General features: G+C 35.2%; 1 protein-coding gene across 34 annotated transcripts in view; it reads left to right on the top strand.

Moving 5' to 3' along the window:
- Window positions 1-27,047, top strand: part of VPS13B (vacuolar protein sorting 13 homolog B) — an 806,276-nt gene that overhangs the window by 56,919 nt on the left and 722,310 nt on the right. For all 34 annotated transcript variants that reach the window (XR_009490398.1, XM_059874347.1, XM_059874354.1 and 31 more), the window contains 4 exons: window positions 6,333-6,500; window positions 9,662-9,843; window positions 13,261-13,435; window positions 24,342-24,610. Coding sequence is in view for 33 of the 34 variants with exons in the window: in XM_059874347.1 (XP_059730330.1) it covers window positions 6,333-6,500; window positions 9,662-9,843; window positions 13,261-13,435; window positions 24,342-24,610 (794 nt within the window). In the remaining variant the exon portion in view is untranslated. The remainder of the gene's footprint in view (window positions 1-6,332; window positions 6,501-9,661; window positions 9,844-13,260; window positions 13,436-24,341; window positions 24,611-27,047) is intronic.

Here is a 27,047-nt window from a genome sequence, read left to right as displayed (position 1 = left end):
ATGTATGCACATTTAATTGGAGGAGGAAATGGCAACCCACTCCAGTATTCTTGCCTGGAGAATCCCAGAGACGCTGGGGCCTGCTGGGCTGCCATCTATGGGGTCGCACAGAGTCGGACACGACTGAAGCGACTTAGCAGCAGCAGCACGTACATTTAAAATTTGCATGTCACTTTAGGATATTCACATACTCACTGAAGTCTTTCAATAGGCCCCAGCTAAGCCTCTGATCTCGGAGAAGGCAATGGCACCCCACTCTAGTACTCTTGCCTGGAAAATCCCACGGACGGAGGAGCGTGATAGGCGGCAGTCCATGGGGTCGCACAGAGTCGGACACGACTGAGCGACTTCACTTTCACTTTTCACTTTCATGCATTGGAGAAGGAAATGGCAACCCACTCCAGTGTTCTTGCCTGGAGAATCCCAGGGACGGGGAAGCCTGATGGGCTGCTGTCTATGGGGTCGCACAGAGTTGGACATGACTGAGTTGACTTACCAGCAAGCCTCTGATCTAGCTTTTGTTTTATGGATGAGAAAATGGCAACTTAGATATTTTGATGTAGATGACAAATACCTTATTATAATTTGTAATACTTGTGGTATACGGCTTCCTAGGTGGCTCAGTGGTAAAGAATCTGCCTGCTAATACAGGAGAAGTGGGTTTGATTCCCGAATCAGGAAGATCCTTTAGAGGAGGAAATGGCAGCTCACTCTAGTATTCTTGCCTGGAAGATCCCATGGACAGAGGAGACTGGCGGGTTGTAGTCCATGGGGTTGCAGAGTCGGACATGACATGCACACACCTGTGGTATACGGGAGGTGTACCTTGTTAAATTAGCAGTCATTTAATCAAGGTTTTGTCTTCTGCAGAAAATACTGAATATGAAATGGAAGCTGTGTTGTGTGTCTGTGTTTGCTTGCTTAATGCTTGTCACCTTAGGCTGGTTAGGGCTTGGTTTTCTGAAGAATAATCTCTTGTAGGGAGTTTAATAATAGCTGGAAAATATATCAAATAATTTAAGAATATTTGTAATGTATTAACTGTTCAAGAACTTGAACCAAAAATGGAAATGTATTATTCTAGAAGATAGCACAATCATTTCTTAACTACTTGCAGAAGCTCAGCAGTTTAAACTCTCATCACTGTGCCTTTCTGGAACATTTAAGGAATACCTTGTTGTAAATGAAAAAGAAATGCATAGCTTATTTTACATTTTCTATTTTTATGCTTATATTATTGTAACATTTTTTTATTAACATTTTCAGGGAAAACTTAAGTGACTAATTGTGTAAGTTAAGTTAATGTTAACTGGAGGACATATTAACATAAATTTCAGGGGATTATCATGACAAAAATGTTATGTTTTCTTTATGTACCAGTTAAAGTCAGTGTATCAGAAGCCCGACTCTTAGCGACCCCATGGACTGCAGCCTACCAGGCTCCTCCGTCCATGGGATTTTCCAGGCAAGAGTACTGGAGTGGGGTGCCATCGCCTTCTCCGATCAGAAGCCCAGACTCCCTTTATCCAGAGGCTCTGCTGTGTGCTACCTAGGTTTTGAATTGTACTGTTTTCAGCTTTTTCAAGAGGATGCTCTGGAGAAGACCTGTCCACTTCTTGCTATCCCCAGGTTGAAAGTGATGTATATTCTTCTCAAATTTCATTGAGAAAAATTATTTTTATTGATGTTATATATGTCTTATAGTCATATCTCAGTAACAGTTCTGTATTCTGAAAGGGGAAGCACAAATATTGATGGGTAGCTAGCCATTTCTGCCATACAGGTGTTCTTTCTCTTTAATATACTGAAAAGGACATTATGATTTTGTCAATAACCTTTACCATATCTAACATTTATGTTTTGTTCATAACAGAAAAAAGTGATAAGTGGAGAGCTTTTACTTCATTCTGACTACATTGAATTTCAAAATATTGCTTAGTGGAGGCAGGCTGTTCAGTTCCCTAAATCTGTATGCTGTATGCTGAAGCAACTAGTTGAAGGCTATCTTTGCCCTCAGAATTAATGGCTTTGTATAGGAGATATTGTAGACTACTAACTACAGTGTGAAACCAGAGCAAAGAAGTAAGGAAGCGCAATTAATGCTTTTGGGATATTAAAAGGAAGGAGCAATTATGTCCAGGTATGTGTGTCCTCTGACACACAAAGGTAAAATGGAGAGGTAAGAAAGATTGAAAGTGAAAGGGTGGGAAATGGCTAAGTGGACAAGTAGTATCCAAAAATAAAATCAGCCAAAATAAAACTTAATGCAAAAACATTGATGGCCAGATGCTGAGTTATATTAAAAGGTACAGTTCTCCAAACAATATATGATGACTTTTTATGTACTTAACAACCTACCTTTGAAATGTGGTAGATCAAGCAGACCTTCTCCCCCAAAAAAATCCCCAAACTGGATCTTTAAATACCAGAATTGACAGGATTATTTTATAGAAACATAAAACTCTGTTCCCAGCAGATAAGACAGTGTACATTTTTTTGATATACACATTTGGTATCTATAGCCACTGAAAAAGACTTGGTTAAAAAGGTCTTGAAAAATTTCAGAGATTCATTATCATAAAGATCATTCTCTCTGGCCACAATACAGTTAAATTAGAATAACTACAGATATGTTTGAATTGATTGCTACAGTTTTATTATTTGTTTTTTCTTTGTAAGCTCTGATTTTCATTTTTCTATTTCCCCTCTCACGCTAGTTGTTTGCTTTTCAGTGTCCTGAAATAAATGCTCCATACTTTCTTTCTAGGTTTTGTGGCTATTTCAGTGAGAAAGAATGGAATATGCTTACTTTTATGTTACTTAGAACTGGAACCTGTTAACATTTTGATGTACAACCTTTGAAGACGTTTTTTCTGTGTGTGCGTGCTGCATATACACATACACTTATACATTTTCTTTTGTAATTTGCATTTTTTAATGTTAGGAACATGTTTCAAGGACATTAATTTTTTCACATTAAACAAAAAAATTTAGCTGCACCGGGTCTTAGTTGTGACATGCAGGATCTAGTTCCCCAGACCAGGGACTGAACCCTGGTCTCCTGCATTGGGAGCACAGAGTGCTAGCCACTGGATCACCAGGGAAGTTCCCTTTTTCACATTGTTATTTTAATCATTAGCATGTATTTTATTGTGTTCCACAGTTTGTTTAATCAGTCCCCCCCCTTTTTTTTTATTTTTAAACTTTACATAATTGTATTAGTTTTGCCAAATATCAAAATGAATCCACCACAGGTATACATGTGTTCCCCATCCTGAACCCTTTTGTTAGTTTTTTGGGTTATTTTTCATTTTCAGTTTTGTAAAATTCTCTGACAAACATACTGGCATGTAAATCTTTGCACATACCTCTGTTTAGTCTATAGCATCAAAATTTGTGAATAATTATAAGGTTTTGACATGTATGACCAAATTATTCTCTGTGAAAAATGTCACAGTTTTTTCTTCCAAGCACATTTTTGGTCCAATGCTGTTTTTTACTATTGTATTTTTTTGAATCTTTTATAGATGGAAAATGCTATTTATTTTTTATTACTAAGTGGAATTATCAATTTTTTTACCATGTTATTCTCCTGTCGTTTTGTGATGTAGAAAAGCTAACTTTTACATTTTGTTAGCTGATCGATACTCAGTATTTTTCAGTTACATCTTTTGGATTTTCTATATAAAAAACAGTCATCTTCGTGTACTGATAATTTTGTGTTCTTCTTGTCAGTACTTACACTGATTTCTCTTTTGTACCCTAATTTAGTTGTTTATAACTTCTGTAACTATCTTGAATAATAATACTGATAAGTATCTTCAACTCATTGCTATTTTCCTTAGCTCCTACAGTAGCTGCCCTAAGTTATCTTTTACTTACCAAAGCTGATAGATTTTTAAAAATTATTATTGAACTTCTCTATTGTATTACCAGTAGGAATTCTTATTCGTAACCTTCTAAAAAAGTTTTATTTTGAAATAATTTCAGCCTTCCAAAAAAGGCAAGAACATTACAGAGAACTTACTTTTCCTTTAATTATTTGAGCATAAGTTGCCTATATGATGCTTCAGTAACCCCAGCTAAATTTTACACCAAAAACTTGATCAGGAAGTTTTTAGGTACTGTAACCAAGTCATCAACCATGGAATTTCTGTTTTTGAGCAAGTTGGTTTCCTAGTGACCATGTTAGGGCAAATACTTTCTGTTTGTAAAACTGGTTTGTAAAACAAGCTTTTTTGTTTTTAGTCACTAAGTTGTGTCTGACTCTATTGCGACCCCATGGACGGTAGCCCACCAGGCTCCTCTGTTCATGGAATTTTCCAGGCAAGAATACTGGAGTGGGTAGTAGCCATTCCCTTCTACAGGGGATCTTCCTGACCCAGAGATCAAACCTGGGTCTCCACCATTGCAGGTGGGTTTTTTAACCATCTAAGCAATCAGGGAAGCCCTCTTTTTAAATATTTGGTTATTTTACTGTGGTGAATTGGCTTATTCATCTCAGCTTGTATAATGGGAAACTGAGAGAAGGTATTGAAATGTAGGTGAAAAATCCATCAGTTTTTCTATCAGTTACAGTACATTTAGTATTATGTTTCTGTCATTATTTTGCATTGTATGTTTTCTGAGAGTCACTGCCCCTCCCTCCTTTTTCTTCCTCCCCCCACAATAAAAACTCATGAACTCTTAAGTGGTTTTTATGAATTCTTTATTCATGACAGGTTTTCAGAAATAGGAAAATCAGTATTAGTCATGCTTCTTGACTTCTCAGAAGCTGTTTATTTTTAACATCTGTATTTAATAGTGATAGCATGAGGGAAATAAACTTTTTAAGGGTGAGCATTTTGATACTTAAAATTTACTTTTGAAGCTTAATTTATGTATCATTTTAGCATCTATCTTCCCTGGTATGATAATATCTGAAACCTTAATCTTACTGATATTTTGTGTGTTAATTTTATGGCATATGATAATTGGCACTTTAAAAGCTGCTAATATGAGAAAAACTTGAATTTAGTCATTGTACATTTCTTTTCTATTTGTATCCATTGGGAGTGAGTGAAGGAATTGGTTTTTGCAAGCATGTTATGGTTGAATAACTTTAACTTGGAGCAGACTTCAGTGTAGGTGTTAATGTCAGCTGCTAACAGAAGTTGATTCTGTTTTGTCCAGTAAACTTGTGGTTTAAAGAATATAAGCAGATAGTTATTTAAGTAAATAGCTAAATTTTAAATTAGTTTTTATGTAGATTTTATAGTGGAAAATACATTTTAATAGTTTTTAATCTTTTTCTTCTGTCTTTTTAAATGCTATTTATGAAGGCAATGGCACCCCACTCCAGTACTCTTGCCTGGAAAATCCCATGGACGGAGGAGTCTGGTAGGCTCCAGTCCATGGGGTCGCTAAGAGTTGGGCATGACTGAACGACTTCACTTTCACTTTTCAGTTTCATGCATTGGAAAAGGAAATGGCAACCCACTCCAATGTTCTTGCCTGGAGAATCCCAGGGACAGAGGAGCCTAGAGGGCTGCAGTCTGTGGGGTCGCACAGAGTCGGACATGACTGAAGCGACTTAGCAGCAGCATGCTTAGTTTTATTTATATTTTCTATTAAATTCCTCAGTAATATATCTGTATATGCTTATTATGTGAAAAACTTCTGATATTATGAATTCCTGTTACGCTTTTATCTATTCTCTTTCTTTCCCTACTTTTCTCTTTTGTCTTCATCTTTGTGTTCTTTCCCTTTCTTTCTTTTAGTACTTTTTGTATTTTCTTCCTCAGTCATATTCTCCCTTTCCCATTTCACTATTATACAATATTAAGTCGAAGTAGTCAAATTCATTTTATCTTCCTTTCTCGAGCCTTAATTTTTGAGTATTTTAATAGCTATTTAAAAGTAGGAAGAGACGATGGTAGCTGAAAAAATAACTTTAAAGAAGCTTTTCTTTTTATATATTGTATAATCAGTGTACAGTAACATTGTTTCATTTGAGAAAATGTTTATAAAACGGGCAGAAATCAACGTACTTGTAGATTACATGGCCTTTGAATGAGACCTAGTATTATGTTGTTAAAAAGGTGTGGCTTCTATGATTTCTCTAGTACATGAAACTTCATGATACAGAACTTCTTTGCAGGGGTGTTTGTTGAGAAGGATCTGGTACTTACTAACTCTTTGGCAAGCCTATTTCCCTATCTGAATGTTGGTTTCATCTTTGCAAAAGATGCAAAATGATACTCTCATTGTTCATGTACATTAAGTTCAGTAATATTTTAAGGATAATTATTGATTTAACATTTAATTGGAATATTTTTCCCCTTATTTTATAGGCTATGTACAGAGTCTGATCAGACGAGTTGTAAATAATGTAAATATTGTTATAAATAATCTGATACTAAAATATGTTGAAGATGATATTGTCCTTTCAGTCAACATCACATCCGCAGAATGCTATACAGTAGGTGAATTGTGGGATCGTGCATTCATGGATATTTCTGGTGAGTAAATGTCAAGATTAGTTGACATTTTTCTTTTTCTTCTGTTGAAACATTTATCTTGGATTCTAAACCTTTTTTGGTCCACCAGCCTCTTTGCTAAGTCTACTGAAAGCTTTATATCTTCATCCTGAAAAAAATGTACATATATTAAATTTAGCATACAATTATAGGAGATTATTAGACCTTCAGATTAAGAAATCTGACTTGTTTTCTAATACTCTTAATTTTTATTCTTATCTCATGCTTGTTTCAAATGTTAATGTCATATTTTACAGTACGGTGGGTTGAAGGAATAAAAATTGAATAATAATTAAAATTTTGAATGTTTTTGAAAGAGGAAAAGGAATGTGTTGCTTTTACATAGTTCAGTAATGGCAAAACTGTGTATCTGATGTATGTTTTAGATTTGTATACTGCAGAGCATATTTGGGGTGTTTGGAAAATCACAAAGCCTCCTTTATTATGTGCTGCATTTTCCTTCTGCTTATATTAAAATAACTATTTAATAATAATATATTTTTAATAACTACCAAATACTTTTTATTATTTTATATATTTTCAACATGGAAGGTAGGCATGTTGAGAAGCCTTGAAAATACAGCTGTGAAAAAAGTGCTGCTGTTTTGCTAGAAGACATAATAGTTAAATAAGTCACAACACTTTGATACATGTTCTGATAGTGTAGGGAGTGGGTATTTTTTGAAAATACAGTAAGGAGACTATTGTGAACGCCTTGTATCTGTGATTTGCTATTGTACATAATTGCTAAAGGCGCTGGCACTAAAGTTAGACTACCTGAGTTTGAATCTTGACTCTCCCAACTTCATAGAGATGTGTGATCTTGTGTGAGTTACTTTGTGGTTTCTTATTTTCCTCAAATACATACCATAGCATAAAAGTATTTGTTACATAGTAAGTGCTCAGAAAGTGAGCTGCTGTTATTATTATTTTAATTCATTTTCTCAGATTCTCATTACAGTTCCATAAAGTCATACCCTTTCTCATTTGTTAGTAGTATATTCATTTATTTAAGTCCTAGTAACAAGAAAGCAAAGTGAAATTGAGTCTCAGGGTTTCCTAACTTGCCTTGTTAAGGCGTAAAATAGGAACTAGAAGAACTGAAATGCAGTGTGTTCTTTAGGGTTTGGCCTTCACATTTTAAAAATGAAAAATAATCCTGATATTACAGCTCTGTTGTAAGGCATAAATAAGAGCATATGCAAAAACCCAAGCTTGTTTCTGAGATATTGTCAATGCCTCTAAAAGGGGAAGCAGTATCTCCTTCAGAAGTTAAAGGATTAAAACAGAGTAGTTAAGAAAGAATGAAGTCTTCATGTATGGTAAAACATGAATGAATCTTGAAAACATTATCCATGCATGTAAGCATTTCTTTAGGACATACATAGTACTTAGGAGTGGGTTTGTTAGGAGGATATGCAAATATTCACATTTTGAAACTAATGCAGAGTCTTTTTCTACAGTGCTTGTTAGGTCAGCATAATTATTACTCTCATTTTATAGATTGGATTGTAGCACATTATCTAAAAATACCAGAAGTAGAATTCATTTTGTATGTTTTTAAGATAGTTCTTATTAGTGTTTAGGAAAGTATTTTTCAAAACTTAATCCTTTTCACTTTCACAGAAATGTTTTCTAGAATATCCTTGAAATATGATTACTTTAGCATAAAGTGATTTTTATAGCGTAATGGAGAAGAACATGTGCTCTGGAGTAAGGTTTTCAGAGTTTGAATTATAGCTCTGCTCTTTATAAACTGTCTGACAAGACAAATTATTTACCCTTATTGTGCCTTCATTCCACAGCTTTTAAACAGAGCCATATAAATATTATAAGAAAGAATGACTGCAAAAGATTTAGTGTAGTGTCTAATAGCAAATACTCAGTGAATTATAATTATTATAAAGAGAGGGAAGAAAGCAACTAGAGGGTTTCTTTCATTTCTTCTTATGATAATTTCTTTCCTATTTTGATAATTTCTTTAATTTGTGTATATGTACATAATAGTAACTAAATCATTTATATACTGTATAACATGAAATAATGTGGTAAGTTTGTATTTTTTTCAGCTAAAAAATTTAAAATTTATTTCCTTAATAAAACCTTACTATTTTCATACATGTACATATTCTTTATACATGTTAAAAACTTAAATCCAAAAGAAGAAAACAAAATTAAATGCTGAATTAATTAGAGGTTGCCAGGATGTACTCAGAAATAGAATGGACTAAAATATAGTTTATTGTTTTGAAGATTGCCATGGCCATAGTGTATGGATAGTTGCTAACTTAAAATCACTGACTAGGTAGATTTGAGCGTGATATTTACCAAGGAATTATTGTTAGTTAGGAATAAATTTTCTAAAGGTTTTGTTCTCTAGTTTGATACTCTACCAGCAATTGTTTCCATTTTTATTCCCTTGAAAACAGACTTTATAATGTTACTGGTAATTTGGTAATTTCCTCATTAGTCATTATTTAAAAACATGTTGGCCACTAGAATTTTCTATGATGATGGAAATGTTTTACTTTTTACTGTCCAGTGCCCTAGCCACTAACTGTATGTGGCTTTTGAGTACATGCAATGTGACTAATGCAGCCAAGGACCTGAAATTTTATTTCCATAATTTTAATTCATAGGTAAATTTAAATAATACTGTATTCATGGTGGCTACCATATTGAAGAATGCAAGCTTTGAGAACAGCAGTATTTCAGTGGAGAAATAAATGTTAAATAAGCGACTATTACTCAAATGTTTTTATAATGTGATTTTCCAAGAATTTTATTGTTGTTTAGTATTCCATTGCAGATAGTGAAATGTAGATAAATTTTTATAAACTTTGTCTTAAATTTGTATTTGGGAGTCAAGCAAATTGGGGACAAGCTGCTTCATTTCTTTGGCTTCTGTTTGATTCTTCATACATTAAATGGGGATTATTGTGCCTATTTCATAATATTGTTGGAAGCTTTCAGTGATGCATTAAATGTGAAGTTCTATTCATAGGTGCTGACAGTCCTAGTTAAATGCTTTATTAATCTTATTTCTTCTATTATTTTTATTAGTTATACTAATAAAGAATTGCCTTTTTTTTTTCTTCTAAGTTTACTTTTTACTTAAAATGTTTTTCTCTTTTTTCTTTTAGCAACTGATCTGGTGTTGAGAAAGGTTATCAATTTTTCTGACTGTACAGTTTGTCTTGATAAACGAAATGCCAGTGGTAAAATAGAATTCTACCAGGATCCTTTATTGTACAAGTGTTCCTTCAGAACTCGTCTGCATTTTACTTATGATAACCTAAATTCTAAGATGCCATCTGTTATAAAAGTAGGTGTTTCTTTTTCTAATAGTCAAGTTGCATGTTTCTACTTTGTTTATTGATTGTTATACATACTAATCATTGTTAAAAAGCAATGAGGAAATTAACCTCAAATATATAATGTAAAAATGTTTTGTTCATATTATAACTTTTATGTTATTTGTTATGTATTATAACTTTTTTCCATTTAGTGTTCTAATAAAGATTTTTTGGGGACAGCTTTTTTTCCCTGTGACTTAGATTCCGTTTTAGTTTTTCCTGCTGATTGTTAGTGTTTTTCTCTTCAATTAGATAGAGGAGATCATATCAAAAAGTTTATTTATACCGATGGCGGACTGAATATTAGTCTTTATTTCAATCCTTATAAATTTTTCATCTGATAATAGTTTCTGACCCTTGTTTTCCTTAGATAACTTTATAAGACTTAATTTGCTTATCTATTAGTTTATTGGTTTAGGGAATTTTAGCTGTCTATGGTTTCAAAATGTGATTAAAACCTTAAGAATATGTGAATGTTTCAGTAATATCTTTTGATCCACATGAAAATTTGTTCTCCAGGTATTGGCCAATATTTTTAGTGTGTATCATTATTCTCTAAGGGTAAATTTTGTGTTGTTTTATTGCATAAAAATTTTCTCAAAAAAAATTTTTTTTCTCTATCTCTTACCTATTTATCTGTCTTTGAAAAAGAATTTACACAGTGACTTGTGATTTTGTTAACTAAGTTTTCACATGGAATAAATTTTTATTATTGAATTATAAGCTTTTGTATTGTAATGAAAAAGCCAGTCCTAAGCCTGAACACTGGTATTGACCACTGTGCTTGTTTTGGCGTGGCTATAGAAATTATTTATTATTTTTACATAGTGCTTTTAAAACATAAGACATGTCATTTTGTGTAGCTTTGAATTTATACATGAATTCCACCCACTTTTCTTTGGTGGTGCTCACTCTTGAGTATCTTTTTTTCCTTACACTTTGTACAGGACACATTGTTTTCTTTAAATTCTGTTACTCTTTCCTTCTGTTTTATTTTTTTTATTTTTTTTTTAAATTTTATTTTATTTTTAAACTTTACATAATTGTATTAGTTTTGCCAAATATCAAAATGAATCCATCACAGGTATAGCTTCTTAGACAAATATAAGCACGGAATAGTGTTGATTCAATAGTAATTGTGTCCCTATCCCAGGACAATGGACTTAAACATTCCTTCTTTGACTTTGACTCTACCAGTGAAGTTGGGGAATGTTAAGAGTAAATTCAAGATATATTTTGAAAGCAAGTAATGAATATGGGGAAGCCTTACCGTATAAAAATTTCTTTATTGATCTTTAATACAGATTTAATTGTACATTTTAGGATGTGGGTAAATTAGAGGAGAGTGGTACCACTTATGCTTAACTGAAATTAAATTTTCAGTTTTTTATTAATAGTACTGTGATATAAGATTTGGTGTTTTGAGTTAGAACCATCATTTTTGTGCTCTTAGTCCTAGGAAATAAGTATTTAAATGGACATGGTTAAGCTCATTGATCATCTCAAAGACAGGGAATTTCCAAAAATGTTTGAGACACTCTAATTATTTGTCAAAGGTTCTCATATATGTTTCATTAGGTGACTTTTGAATTTATTTGTATTTGGGTAGACTTTTTGTAATTTTCTATCTTTTGTGAGTAATAAATGTTTTAGAGATTATATCATCTACGAGATACAGAGCATACAGATGTGTTATTTAACATTTCCCCTTGTTAGTGAAAATTTACTTTTTCTTAACAGTTTTTCAGAGGAATGGAAGTCTACACATAAATCTTGACCACATCTCTGATTGATTCCTTAGGAATGATTTCTGTAATTGCAAATATCTTATTAATGGGTTTAAACTTTTAAGGCCTGTCATCTGAACTACAAAATTGCTTCCAGAAATGTTTAACCAGTGTATATGCTCATGAACATTAAGGGGAATGCCTGTGTTATACTCTACTATCCTTAAATATGATCATACTTATATAAAAGCCAACTTGTTTAGCAAAAATAATGCAATTTAATATTAATTTGATTATTAGCAAACTTACATATTTGAAAATATGTTCAGTGGCCATTATTTTTTTTGAAAAATTCATTCAGGGTCTTTGTCAATTTTCCTGTTGTTGGTTAGCTTTATTGATTTTAAAGATATTTATATGTATAATGTATAAAATATCTTTTATATTTTAAAGGTATATATGTTTATGTGTATAAGATTTTAAGTGCATACATATGTGCATACAGGATTGAGGTTGATTTTGCTAAGACAGCTATCACTGGTGCTATTGGTGCCATATGGTATTTAAAAGAATGTGGCAGATAAATGTCAGATTTAAGAAGAGCTTCGCAGGCCTGCATTGCACACCTGCATAAGCCTTCCTCAGTTTTCTTACCTCATTGTAGTTTATTTGGTGTATGATTTTTGTCAGTTTTTAAAACCTGTACTCATAATTGAGTATGGTATTTTATACTTTCCCATATAATTTGCTTCCCTTGAAGTACAGTTTTTTTGTGCCTTTGTCCCTAAAGAAATGCTGATTGCCATTACTTTTTCAAGTTTCATAGACACTCAAATACCACTTAGTTAAAATAAACCTTCCAAAAGACTTACTTTATGGCTTAATTGGTTTTATTCCATGTTTATGTAGCAACAGGAAATTATTATATTGAGCTTGTCTTTATATTTTATTGATGTATTGTTCTATAAGGAGAACTTCAATTGTTGACTTTGTGTCCTATTGATAGTAATTAGTCTTACTTATAATTAATTCATGTTGTAAATTTTATACCATGTTTAATTCTTTTAAAGTTTGTTTCAGAAATTTTCCTGGTCATATTTTCCCTTTGTTTTCTATATCTGACAATTATTTTACCAGGTGCATACTTCCATAGTTATAGTGTTAGTAGTTTACTCACTTAACATATGTTTTTAGGATATGTATGCATTCTTTTTGGTTAATAAGCTGGAAAGGGTGGATTAACGACTTATAAAATGACATTATGAAACTTTTATTCTTATTTGTGACAGAGATCTTTATGGTTTTTGTTGGAGTACTATTATACTCTTAATATTATAGGATGGGTACTTTGTTAACAAAAAATTTTTGGAAAAGTAATTTTGAAATCCATTGTGACTGTATCTTGTCATGATCATTTCTATTTCCACTTAGATAGTTGGGATTAACATTGCTTCTATCTAAAGTTAGTGATCATCATAGGAAAATTTGTTTAAATTTCTAAGATTTTAGAGCTGTCATTTTGGCTTAAGTATTAGAAACATTGAGACATCACTGTTTTTCCTATGGTACTCCATTTTAAGGCTTAACATTTCTGTACTTATGTTTAAATAGTATTCTGAGTATACTTTTGTTGATGCTTTTGTTTTCTTCAAAATACAGATTCATACCTTAGTAGAGAGTTTGAAACTTTCTATCACTGATCAGCAATTGCCTATGTTTATCCGTATAATGCAACTTGGAATTGCTCTTTACTATGGAGAAATAGGAAATTTTAAAGATGGAGAAACAGAAGATTCTACTTGTCACAATAAAGATGTGTTGGGAAATGTTACAGGTAAATACAACAAAGTTTTTATAACTATTGTTCTTACAAATGTTTTCACCATTGTGAAACTTGAAAAGCTACAACATTAGATTATGTTTTATAGTATTCTAATATGATGGGATGATTTGCTTAACACTGATTTTTTTCTTTTCTACATTTTGCATATTATTCTTTTTTTTCCTACATGCTAAAATAACTTGACTATTTCTAGTAGGTATAAGTGTTCAGAATATACATTATACAAAAGGATAGTCCAGCCTCAAGATTTCCTAGTAAGTTATAGTACAGTTGACCCTTGAACACATGGGTTTGAACTGTGTAAGATCCACTTACACACAAATTTTTTTCAGTAAAACTGCATGATCCATGGTTGGTTGAATCCTCAGATACAGAACTATAAATATGATAGTGAGTTGACTATAAAGTTATACCTGGATTTTCATCTTGTACTCCTAACTACCTTGTTGTTGAAGGACCAGCTATATTGATAATTTTTCTATAAAGTCTCACTGAGTTATTTTAACTAAGTTATTTATACTTAATTATCATATGTAATTATAATTAACTGTGTGTGCTGTGCTTAGTTGCTCAGTCGTGTCCGATTCTTTGTGACCCCATGGACTGCAGCCCTTTATGCTCCTCTGTCCATGGGGATTCTCCAGGCAACAATACTGGAGTGGGTTGCCATGTCCTCCCAGGGTTCTTCCTAACCCAGGATCGAACCCAGGTCTCCTGCAATGCAGGTAGATTCTTTACTGACTGAACTACCAGGATAGTCTATAATAAACTATAATTACACCTAATTAACTGTATGTTTTAGAGGATACCTAGTTAATTAATTGGAGCATTACTCATTGAAGTACATACTTCATTGAAAGATACTTAGTGGGTTAATTTCACTTATTCAGTTCATTATACCTTTACTAAAGCCTATTTGTATGTAAGACATTATTGCTGGGAATGTAGGAGAATGCAGAGATAAAGAAATGTGGGAAAGTACAGAGACAGATTTAAAATCTTAAAATCTTAATGTACATTGGAGTGGACAGACATGTAAACAGTTAGTTAAGCACTTAAACAGTTAAGTGGATGGCAGATATTTGACTTATTAATATTAGAGGTATTAACGATTGGAAGTAGAAAAATGGTGAAAGGAGTGGTAGGCTTTGACTTGTGTTGGTCTGAGTCTCAGGAAAAATTTGGAGAAGGTGATGATTGACTTTCATAGTTAGAGCCTTTAGCTAAAGGGCAGTTAAAACTTGGGAACAAATAACCCCATTAAAAAGTGGGCAAAAGGTCTTTATAGAGCTGTTTCCAGAAAGAATATCGAGGTGGCCAACAAGCATGTGAAAATATGCTTAGTATCATTAGTCATGAAGGGTAATACAAGTCAAAACCACAATGAGTGCTTTATAGCTACTAACCAGTGTAGTTAAAATTAAAAACGACTCATAATAAGTGTTGTCAAGGATGTGGGAAAATTGGAACCTTTAAGCATAGATGGTGGGAATGGTACACAATCTGGTTTGTCAAAAAGTTGTACATAGAGTTACTATATTATCCAGCAGTTCTGTTCCTAGGGTTATATAACAGAACTGGTAGAACAAAAACTAGTTGAACAAAACCTAGCATACAGAAGCTGGTCAGTTCATTTTTTCCACCATGCTATTATGGTAAATTTCAAATATTAATATATGGAAAGTTGAAAGTATTATACAATCAACAGCCACTATGTGGTTGAGTAGATGTGTAGGATCTACTCATCATCTGGATTCTACAGTGAATATTTATCACATTTGCTTATCATGTATCTGTTCATCTAACATCACTTTCTCTCCATCAATTCAACCAGTTTTTGCTGCATTTCACGGTTAAGTTATGGACACCAATGTACTTCACCACTAGATTTCAACAGTATATCCCTATCTAAAGTTTATGTTTATTGACAGTTCTTTTTCTTTTTCTTTTTAAAGGTTAAATTCATAAGGTAAAACACATAAATGTTAATTTAAGTATGCTATTTAAGAAGTTTTGAGAAATGTGTATGCCTGTGTGATATGGGACACTCATCAAAATATGTGTCATTAATATCTCAAAAAGTTATCTCATGCCACTATTCAGTCACTTCCCTTCCTCCAACTGTCTGCCCACTCCCCCTTCCACTTAAGAAAACCCTGTTCTGAATCTCTAAAAAAGAAAGAAGCCATGCATTAGTTTTTGCTGATTCTGGAATTTCATGTAAATAGAAAACATACAGTATAAATTCTCCTGTGAAAGGATTCTTTCCTCAAGCATAATATTGTTTTTTTACTTTTCATTTTTAAAAACTTTTTAAGACTTAATTTTTTGAGCAATTTTAGATTTGCAACAAAATTGAAGGGTAGGTACAGAGATTTCCCATATATCCCCGTTCTCATACATGCATAACCTCCCCCATTATCAGCATCCCTCTACTTATCACAACTGATGAACCTACATCATTATCACCCAGAGTCAGTAGTTTAAAGTTCAGTCTTGCTGATGTATATTCTGTGGGTTTGCACAAATGTATCCATCATTATGGTATCATTCATAGTATTTTCACTGCTCTGAAAGCATTGTATTTGGGGGTTCATCTGTATTGTTATATATATCAGTGTTTGTTTCCTTTTTATTGCTAAGTACATTGAATGACTATGCCATATGAATGTAACATAGTTTATTTAGACATTACCCTGTTGATGAATGCTTGAGTTATTTCCATTTTGGTTATCATAAGTGAAGATGACCTGAACATTCTTCTGAAAGTCTCTTGAAGACATGTAGCTATTCTTTTTCTTGGTTTAATACCTAACAGAAGAATTATTACATACTTTTTTAAAAAATAAATTACCAGGCTTTTCCGCCAAAGTAATTGTGCCATTTTACATTCGCATCCCTGGTGGCTCAGAGGGTAAAGTGTCTGCCTGCAGTGCGGGAGACCCGGGTTTGATCCCTGAGTCAGGAAGATCCCCGGAGAAGGAAATGGCAACCCACTCCAGTACTCTTGCCTGGAAAGTCCCATGGATGGCGGAGCCTGGTAGGCTACAGTCCATGGGGTCGTAAAGAGTCAGACACAACTGAGCGACTTCACTTCACTTTGACTTCACTTCACATTCCCATCAGCAATGTATGCTAATTGCTTCACATCCTGGGCAACATTTGCTGTTGTCAGTCCTTTTTCACTTTTTGCCATTCTGATGTATATGTTGTGGTTGCTCATTGTGGTTTTAATTTGCACTTCCCTGAGGAACATTTCATGCAAAGATGAGCTCGATAAAGGACAGAAATGGTATGGACCTAACAGAAGCAGAAGATATTAAGAAGAGCTGGCAAGAATACACAGAAGAACTGTACAAAAAAGATCTTCACGACCCAGATAATCACAATGGTGTGATCACTGACCTAGAGCCAGACATCCTGGAATGTGACATCAAGTGGGCCTTAGAAAGCATCACTACAAACAAAGCTAGTGGAGGTGATGGAATTCCAGTTGAGCTATTCCAAATCCTGAAAGATGATGCTGTGAAATATGCCAGCAAATATGGAAAACTCAGCAGTGGCCACAGGACTGGAAAAGGTCAGTTTTCATTCCAATCCCAAAGAAAGGCAATGCCAAAGAATGCTCAAACTACTGCACAGTTGCACTCATCTCACACACTAGTAACGTAATGCTCAAAATTCTCCAAGCCAGGCTTCAGCAATATGTGAACTGTGAACTTCCTGATGTTCAAGCTGGTTTTAGAAAAGGCAGAGGAACCGGAGACCAAATTGCCAACATCCACTGGATCATGGAAAACGCAAGAGAGTTCCAGAAAACCATCTATTTCTGCTTTATTGACTATGCCAAAGCCTTTGACTGTGTGGATCACAATAAATTGTGGAAAATTCTGAAAGAGATGGGAATACCAGACCACCTGATCTGCCTCTTGAGAAATTTGTATGCAGGTCAGGAAGCAACAGTTAGAACTGGACATGGAGCAACAGACTGGTTCCAAATAGGAAAAGGAGTTCGTCAAGGCTGTATATTGTCACCCTGCTTATTTAACTTCCATGCAGAGTACATCATGAGAAACGCTGGACTGGAAGAAACACAAGCTGGAATCAAGATTGCCGGGAGAAATATCAATAACCTCAGATATACAGATGACACCACCCTTCTGGCAGAAAGTGAAGAGGAACTAAAAAGCCTCTTGATGAAAGTGAAAGTGGAGAGTGAAAAAGTTGGCTTAAAGCTCAACATTCAGAAAACGAAGACCATGGCATCTGGTCCCATCACTTCATGGGAAATAGATGGGGAAACGGTGGAAACAGTGTCAGACTTTATTTTTCTGGGCTCCAAAATCACTACAGATGGTGACTGCAGCCATGAAATTAAAAGATGCTTACTCCTTGGAAGGGAAGTTATGACCCACCTAGATAGCATATTCAAAAGCAGAGACATTACTTTGCCAACAAAGGTTCGTCTAGTCAAGGCTATGGTTTTTCCCGTGGTCATGTATGGATGTGAGAGTTGGACTGGGAAGAAGGCTGAGTGCCGAAGAATGGATGCTTTTGAACTGTGGTGTTGGAGAAGACTGTTGAGAGTCCCTTGGACTGCGAGGAGATCCAACCAGTCCATTCTAAAAGAGATCAGCCCTGGGATTTCTTTGGAAGGAATGATGCTAAAGCTGAAAGTCCAGTACTTTGGCCACCTCGTGCTAAGAGTTGACTCATTGGAAAAGACTCTGATGCTGGGAGGGATTCGGGCCAAGAGGAGAAGGGGACGACAGAGGATGAGATGGCTGGATGGCATCACTCCCTCGATGGACGTGAGTCTGAGTGAACTCTGGGAGTTGGTGATGGACAGGGAGGCCTGGCGTGCTGTGATTCATGGGGTCGCAAAGAGTCGGACACGACTGAACGACTGATCTGATCAATTATTTTGAACTTTTTTTCTGTGATTTTTGACAATTAATATATCTGACTTTGTGCCATTTGTTAAATATTTGCCTGTTTTTAAAACTTTTTTGAGTTTCCTTACTGATTGGTGACTTTTTTCCTTAATCTTTTTTATTCAAGTATAGTTGATTTACAGTGTTACGTTAGTTTCTGCTGTCCAGCGAAGTGAGTTGGCTATGTATAAGGATGGTTCTTTATATATTTTGAATTCAAGAATGACAATACATGTCAAATACCCCTAGGGAATATATTTTTGCTGGTCTCTGACTTGCTTAATTCATTTTTGAATAGGTGTTTCTTGAGCAGTTTTAAATTTTGATTGAATGCAGTTTTTAAAACTTTATGTCTATTCCTTTATGTGTTCTAAGAAGATGATTAGGTTTGCTCTCTTTTTTTTTTTTTGTAAAGAAAAAGGTTGCTTGCTTCCAAACACATCTGAATTGTTTTTTTTTCCCCAGCTGTCTAAAGCAGAAATTCTTAACCTTCTATTGTGCATGTTATGGATTCTTTTGACAAACTGGTAAAGCCAATGAACCTTTTCTTGGAAAGTTTTAAGTACCTTGATTTTAATGTCTTCGTGTCCTTTTTTCATGTTATTTGTGCTTGGAGTACTTTAAGGTTTTTTCGTCTGTGAGTTTATAGTTTTCAGATATAGTTAGAAAAATTGGGGGCATTATTTCAAATATCTTTTTCAGTTCCCCTTTCTCTTCCTTTGGGGACTCGAATAACACATATATTGTGCGGCTTGAAGTTCCACAGAGCTCTCTGATGTTCTGTTCATAATGTTTTTCTTCTCCCTTTCATTTTCTGGTTTCACTTTTGATAGTCTGTATTTCTGTTCAAGATAACTAGTCTTCTGTAGCTAATCTGCTGTTAATCCCATCTACTTTATGTTTCATCTCAGATACTGTATTTTTCATCTCTAGAGGTTCAGTTGGGATTATTAAAAATAATGTGCTTTTTTTGAATATCATTTTATTCAGATAGCTGTCTTAATGTTTTTGTTTACTAATGCTGTGAAATATGTTACTAATGCTATGAAAGACCAGGTCTTTTTCTGTGGACTTTTAGTTTTCCTCATTGTGATATCCTCCTGCTTCTTTGCACATCTGATAATTGGATGCTACACATTGTGAATTTTATTTTGTTGGGTGCTGGATATATTGTATTCTAGAAAACATTTTAAGTTATTTGGAAGCAATTTAATTCAGTTGTCTTGCCTTAAAGGTTTTTAGATGGGGTCTAAAACCTTTAGCAGCCATTAGCTTAAGCCCAATTTTATTCCACTACTGAGATAATTACACCTTTGAGTACTGTACCTGGTTTTCTGTGAATTAGAGCTTTTCTCTTTCTTGGTGGTAGGAACACAGAGTATTCCCAGTTGTAAGCCTTGGGGAGTATTTTCTTTGCCCCTTTCTGGTGGTTCTTTTAAAGGCCTTAGTTTCCTTATATGAATCTGATGAATACTCAGGTGAAGACTGGAGTGGGGCCCTCTGCGGGCTCAGGAGCTCGCTCTCTCTGAGCAGGTCCTCTTGTTGGGTGATCTGTTTTGCAAATTCTAGGCACCTTAGTGTACCTACACTCAGTACTCTGTTTTCTCATCTGTGAGATTCTGAGCTCTACTTGGATTCCCTCTTTCTTATTGTAGCTTAGAAACCGATTCCAGACAGTAAGCTGGGCCAGTCAAACTCATTTCTGTTGTTTCTCCTCTCTCAGAACTTACTGTCCTTCATTGCTTGAAGTCCAGTGTCTGAAAACTGTTATTTCCTGTATTTTGTCTTTTTGTTGTTTTTCAATATGTGCTTCAGTATTAACATGTTGAACAGTGAAGTAGAGCAGAAAGTCTAATACCTATTATAGTTTCAAAGTACTGACATGTGTAAAGTGTTTTGAGATGGCTTCACGTTATTTGATATATTTATGATTTCTTTAGGTTTTAGAGTTGAAGGTACTTACTAGTGATGTAACTGTGATTTGTTACCTGCATTCATAATTAGAAGAATGCTTCATTTTATTTAAGTACTGAATATGTATTTTTTCATTGAAAGTTATGAAATTCCTGAATTCTGCCAAAGGGTCCCATGTTAAGATGCACCATTTCAAAGGAAAAGAATATTTTAAGAAATTTTCTTCTCCAGGTCCTAATTCATTCTTTTGACAAAGGAGTAAGCAAAGATTTGAAACTTCAAAAGCATCTTTCATAAAAAACCTCTCTTCATTATTAGTTAATGATAAGTGTAAATTATAGTGACTGATTTCTTAGACTTCTCTGAATGATGTTTCTTTTGCTTCAGAAGAGCAAGCAGTGGGACACTCCTTCTGTTGAATGGTTTTGATAAGAGAGGTCCAGAGTTCAGCTCTGTGGACCCAGTCTGGTCTTAGGTTGAGCTGGCCTGACTTTTTGTTTTATTACCAAGATGATATTCAGTGATGATGCCCTATTTGAGATCTTATTAGGGACAGTTAATAATAAGCTTTATTTATTCCTCAGTATAAATTTATATGGTATTTATGGTTAAATAGCAAGATATGAAGATGATATAAAACATTTTCTGAAATTACAAGTTTTCTAATTTATGTTGAAGTAAAATGACTAATGTCTCTTGGTACTATATTTTAGGTACTCTAGTTATTATTTATCAAGTTTTGTCCCAGCTGAAAGAGGTCTATCAGTTCAATTCAGTCGCTCAGTCATGTCTGACTCTCTGCGACCCCATGAATTGCAGCACGCCAGGCCTCCCTGTCCATCACCAGTTCCCGGAGTTCACTCAGACTCACGTCCATCGAGTCGGTGATGCCATCCAGCCCTCTCATCCTCTGTCGTCCCCTTCTCCTCTTGCCCCCAATCCCTCCCAGCATCAGAGTCTTTTCCAATGAGTCAACTCTTTGCATGAGGTGGCCAGAGTATTGGAGTTTCAGCTTTAGCATCATTCCTTCCAAAGAAATCCCAGGGCTGATCTCCTTCAGAATGGACTGGTGTCTATAGCCATGTGTTAAAAGTCTATGATATTCCAAAAATCTCGTCATGAGGATTAAAAAAGTTAAGTTTTTCTTGCCAGAAAACCTAGAAGTGAATCTGAATGAGGATGATGTTTAATTGAGTATGTATATATATAGATTTATCAGTGAAGAGTAGATGAGTGAATCTGCTGGTGGCTGCTTATACCATGAATTTGTATAAAAATAATTTCTCCCCTAAATTCCATGATGATCTGCCTCTTTTGTTTGTATTGTTGGAATAATGTTAAAGAACCTTGATGGATTTTATCTTTAAAAAGGTAGAATAAGTTACAGTAGTTGGAATTTAAATCCTTAGTTTGCCCATTTATAACCAAATAAAAGTTCTTTGCTATGATTTTTTCATCTGTAGAATAAGAAAGATGTTATTCACTAATTCAGTTCAGTTGCTCAGTTGTGTCCAACTCTTTGTGACCCCCTGGACTGCAGCAAAGCACCAGGTTTCCCTGTCCATCACCAACTCTTGGAGCATGCTCAGACTCATATCCATTGAGTCAGTGATACCATCCAACTTAATGATGTTAGATTCAATAACATTTTGAAAATAGAGAACTAATACAAACTAAGTGAAGGAAAAAACTGTTATTCTGTGTTTCACTTAAGCCCATGAGAGACCATCACCTAGAGATTATTTTTAGTAGTATGAGCCTAAAAGGAAGTGTGGTTCATGGCCTAACCTAATACTATAGAACAGATTTAGGTTGCTTTTGTTAAAAGCAATACAGTCATAAACCTCAACAACCATCTCATCCCCTGTTGCCCCCTTCTCCTGCCCTCAATCTTTCCCAGCATCAGAGTCTTTTCCAACGAATGGGTTCTTTGCACCAGGTGACCAAAGTATTGGACCTTCAGCATCAGTCCTTCCAATGAATATTCAGGACTGATTTCCTTTAGGTTGGACTGGTTTGATCTCTTTGCAGTCCAATGGACTCTCAAGAGTCTTCTTCAGTACCACAGTTCAAAAGCATCAATACTTTGACTTTCGGCCTTCTTTATGGTCCAACTCTCACATTCATACATCACTAGTGGAAAAACCATAGCTCTGAATACAGGGACCACTGTCAGCAAAGTAATGTCTCTGCTTTTTAATATGGTGTCTAGGTTGGTCATAGCTTTTCTTCCAAGGAGCAAGCGTCTTTTAATTTCATGGCTGCAGTCACCATCTGCAGTGATTTTGGAGCCCCCCAAAATAAAATCTCTCATTGTTTCCGCTGTTTCCCCTTCTATTTCCCATGAAGTGATGGGACCAGATGCCATGATCTTCGTTTTTTGAATGTTGTGTTTTAAACCAACTTTTTCACTCTCCTCTTTCACTCTCATCAAGGTCCTCTTTAGTTCCTCTTCGCTTTCTGCCATAATGGTGGTGTCATCTCCATATCTGAGGTTATTGATATTTTTCCTGACAGTTTTGATTCCAGCTTGTGCTTCTTCCAGCCCAGCATTTCACATGATGTATTCTGCATATAAGTTGAATAAGCAGGGTGAAAATACACAGCCTTGACATCCTCCTTTCCCAATTTGGAACCAGTCTGTTGTTCCATGTCCAGTTCTAACTGCAGCTTCTTGACCTGCAAACGGGTTTCTCAGGAGGCAGGTCAGGTGGTCTGGTATTCCCATCTCTTGAAGAATTTTCCACAGTTTGTTGTGATCCACACAAAGCCTTTGGTATAGTCAGTAAAGCAGAAGTGGATGTTTTTCTGGAACTCTTTTTTTTGATGATCCCAGTGGATATTAGCAGTTTTGTCTCTGGTTCCACTGCCTTTTCTGAATCTAGCTTAAATATCTGGAAGTTCACAGTTCACCTCTGTTGAGCCTGGCTTGGAGAATTTTGAGCATTACTTTGCTGGCATGTGAGATTAGTGCAATTGTGTGGTAGTTTGAACATTCTTTGGCCTTGTCTTTCTTTGGGATTGCAATGAAAACTGATATTTTCTAGTCCTGTGGCCACTGCTGAGTTTTCCAAATTTGTTGACATATTGAATGCAACACTTTCACAGCATCATCTTTTAGGACTTGAAATAGCTCAACTGGAATTTCATCATATCCACTAGCTTTGTTTGTAGTGATGCTTCCTAAGCCCCACTTGACTTCACATTCCAGGATGACTGGCTCTCAGTTAAGTTCAGTTCAGTTCAGTCACTCAGTCGTGTCCAACTCTTTGCGACCCCATGAATCGCAGCACACCAGGCCTCCCTGTCCATCACCATCTCCCTGAGTTCACTCAAACTCACGTCCATCAAGTCAGTGATGCCATCCAGCCATCTCATCTTCTGTCGTCCCCTTCTCCTCCTGCCCCCAATCCCTCCCAGCATCAGAGTCTTTTCCAATGAGTCAACTCTTCGCTTGAGGTGGCCTGTTATTCACTAATAAGAAAATAATTAATTTGTATTTTCTTAATATCATATTAAGAATAATTTCATCATAACATTTACTTTCATCCTTGGGATAATCCTTTTTTTGGAAGAGGAGACATTCTGCCTAGGAACACTTGCCATTCTCTTTCTCTTTTGGGTGTATCAGGAAATCAAGAACTCTTCTTTCATTTTTGTGATGTTTCTGAAAACAGTCATTTTTTTAGCACCTTAGCTTTATTTTTGGGAGGTAAGTTTTATGTTGTTGTTGTTTAAATTAATGAATGAAGCCCTAAAGAGTGAATTTATTCTTTGTATTTATCAAAATTTATCAAAAGTATATAATAAATTACTCACCGTATAATACTGTGTAGTATTAAAGGAGATTGATCCAGTATAATGTATAGAAACTTGAAAGTGGTAATGCTAAATTATTGGTTTCAAATAATAATAACCAGTATATGATTTGTTCATGCTTTATATGTAGAAAGAATCACATGTGAGAAACATTTTTATATAATTTAAATTCCTAATTGTTCTTTTGTTTTAATTCTCTTGATTTATTTAATATGACTTTACTTTGATAGGTGCTGAAGATGAAACACGAATAGATATGCAGTATCCTGCTCAGTACAAAGGCCAAGAGCTGTATTCACAGCAAGAGGACGACCAGCCACAGGGATGGGTATCATGGGCCTGGTCATTTGTCCCTGCCATTGTGAATTATGACGATGCCGAGGAAAACTACCTTGGGAATGATCCTACATCAACTACACATCAACAAAAAACACAGACTTTGAAAGATCCTATTGTTTCTATAGGATTTTATTGTACAAAGGCAACTGTGACTTTCAAAGTAGGTTTCCTTTTTTTTTTTTTAAATGTTTATCTCTCAACTTTAATGCTTAAATTTTGACTTCTAGTAAGAATCTAGCTTATTTTACATTTAGTAGATGTGAGATGGAGTCTAACTATCCTTACTTCATAAAATTACATGTCCCCTCATCTGAAATCTCTGAACTTTGGTCTCTTTTTGTCGTCTTAAGGCCCTCTCCACTTTGCTTTTTTAATAGCGTTAAAGAAAGTTTTTCTTTGCCTATGAATATTTCATTTGGCATACAAAGATGTCATAGTGTTTCCATTAAAAAAGAAATGCACATGAGAAAATCTCCCAATACTTCATGTATCCCTCCAGGTACTATTTCATCTCTGTGTTGTCTTTCATTGCAATTTTTTTTCTTGTTTTACATTTTTTGAATTGTTGGAATATAATTGCTTTACAGTGTTGTGTTTCTGCTATACAAAAAGGTGAAATCAGCTATACGTATATAAATATGCCCTCCCTCTTAAGCCTTCCTCCACTCCTTTAATTCCACCCCTCTCGGTTAGCACAGAGCATTGAGCTGAACTCACTGTGATATATTGCAGCTTCCCACTAGCTACCTGTTTTATGCACGTATGTGTGTTAATCGCTTAGTTGTGTCCGACTCTTTGCTACCCATAGACTGTAGCCCACCAGCCTGCTCTGTCCATGGGATTCTCCAGGCAAGAATACTGAAGTTGGTTGCCATTTCCTTCTCTAGGGGATCTTTCCGACCGAGGGATTGAACCCAGGTCTCCTGCATTGCAGCAGATCCTTTACCATCTGAGCTACAGTGAAGTCCCTATATATGTATATATGTTAGTGCTACTCTCAATTTGCCCTACCCTTACCTTCCCCATCCCCCCATGTCCACATCTGTTCTCCATGTCTGCATCTCTGTTTCTGCCCTGCAGATAGATTCATTTGTACCATTTTCTAGAAATATATATAGAGTTGTTTATATAGTTTCTCTCTTTGCTCAGCTCTCTTTTTCCCTTTAAAAGAGTCCTTTTTTAAAATTATCTAGATCTTGCTGTCCTCAATCTTTCCCAGGGTCTTTTCAAATGAGTCAGCTCTCCGCATCAGGTGTCCAAAGTATTGGAGTTTCAGCTTCAACATCAGTCCTTCCAATGAATACCCAGGACTGATCTTCTTTAGGATGGACTGGTTGGATCTCTTTGCAGTCCAAGGGACTCTCAAGAGTCTTCTCCAACACCACAGTTCAAAAGCATCAGTTCTTCAGCACTCAGCTTTCTTTATATAGTCCAAGTCTCACATCCAAACATGACCACTGGAAAAACCACAGCCTTGACTAGATGGGCCTTTTTAGTATCACACATACAGTGTTCCTGAAGAGTATCTAATTCATTCAACAAACTTACATTAATGCCATCTACGTACCAGGCATTGTTTTGGCTCTGGAGATTCACAGTGAACAGATTAGATGTAAATCCCTCTGCCTTAAAATTTAAATTGTTAGTGAAAACAAATAATATATATATAATATTCCCCTTGATGATGAGGGTTATGTAGAAAAAAATAGAAGGAAAGAGTAATAGTGAATGCTTCCACTAAATGGGAGGAAATTGTGTAGTTTATAAGAAGGTGATCAGGTTTCATACTGAATGATGTAAGTCAGACAGAACAATATTGTGATATTGCTTATGTGTGAAATCTTAAAAAGTGGTACAAATGAACATATTTACAACACAGAGATTGACTCAAAATGTTCAAAAAACAAACTTGTGGTTACCAAGGGGGGGAAGAGTAAGGAAGGGATAAATTGGGAAATTGGGATTGACATAAACACTGTGTGCTTAGTCATGTCTGACTTTTTGTGACTCTGTGGACAGTAGCCCACCAGGCTCCTCTGTCCATGGGGATTCTCCTGTCAAGAATGTTGGAGTGAGTAGCCATGTCCTCCTCCAGGGCATCTTCCCAACCCAGGTCTTCTACATTACAGGTGGATTCTTCACCGTCTGAGTCACCAGGGAAGCCCATGCACTATTACTTACAAAACAGATAAACTAATGAGATCCTACTGTGTAGCACTGGAAACTGTTCAGGACTCTTAATGACCTATATGGGAATAGCGTCTGAAAAGAATACATGTGTGTATATGTGTAACTGACTCACTTTGCTGTACATGAGAGATTAACACAGCATTGTAAATCAACTATACTTCAGTAAGTAAATAAATAAATAGAATGATCAGGGAAAGCCTTAAGGGGAAGTGTGTATTTAGTATAGAATTGCGAAAAAGGAAGCTTTGCAGACACACAAGAATGAATATTCTAGGAATAGCAAATACAGAGGCCCCCAAATTTCAGGGAACAGCAAGGAGGCCAGTGGGGCCAGAGCACAGTGAGTTAACATGTAAATAGTACAAAATCGTGTCAAAGAAGTTATGGCCTTGGGGGAGGCCCATAAA

The sequence above is a fragment of the Bos taurus genome, chromosome 14 (genome assembly GCF_002263795.3).
Source record: "Bos taurus isolate L1 Dominette 01449 registration number 42190680 breed Hereford chromosome 14, ARS-UCD2.0, whole genome shotgun sequence".
Classification (NCBI taxonomy): Eukaryota; Metazoa; Chordata; class Mammalia; order Artiodactyla; family Bovidae; genus Bos; species Bos taurus.
Note: the sequence above shows the minus strand (reverse complement) of the source record. Positions and strands in the feature narration are given on the sequence as shown.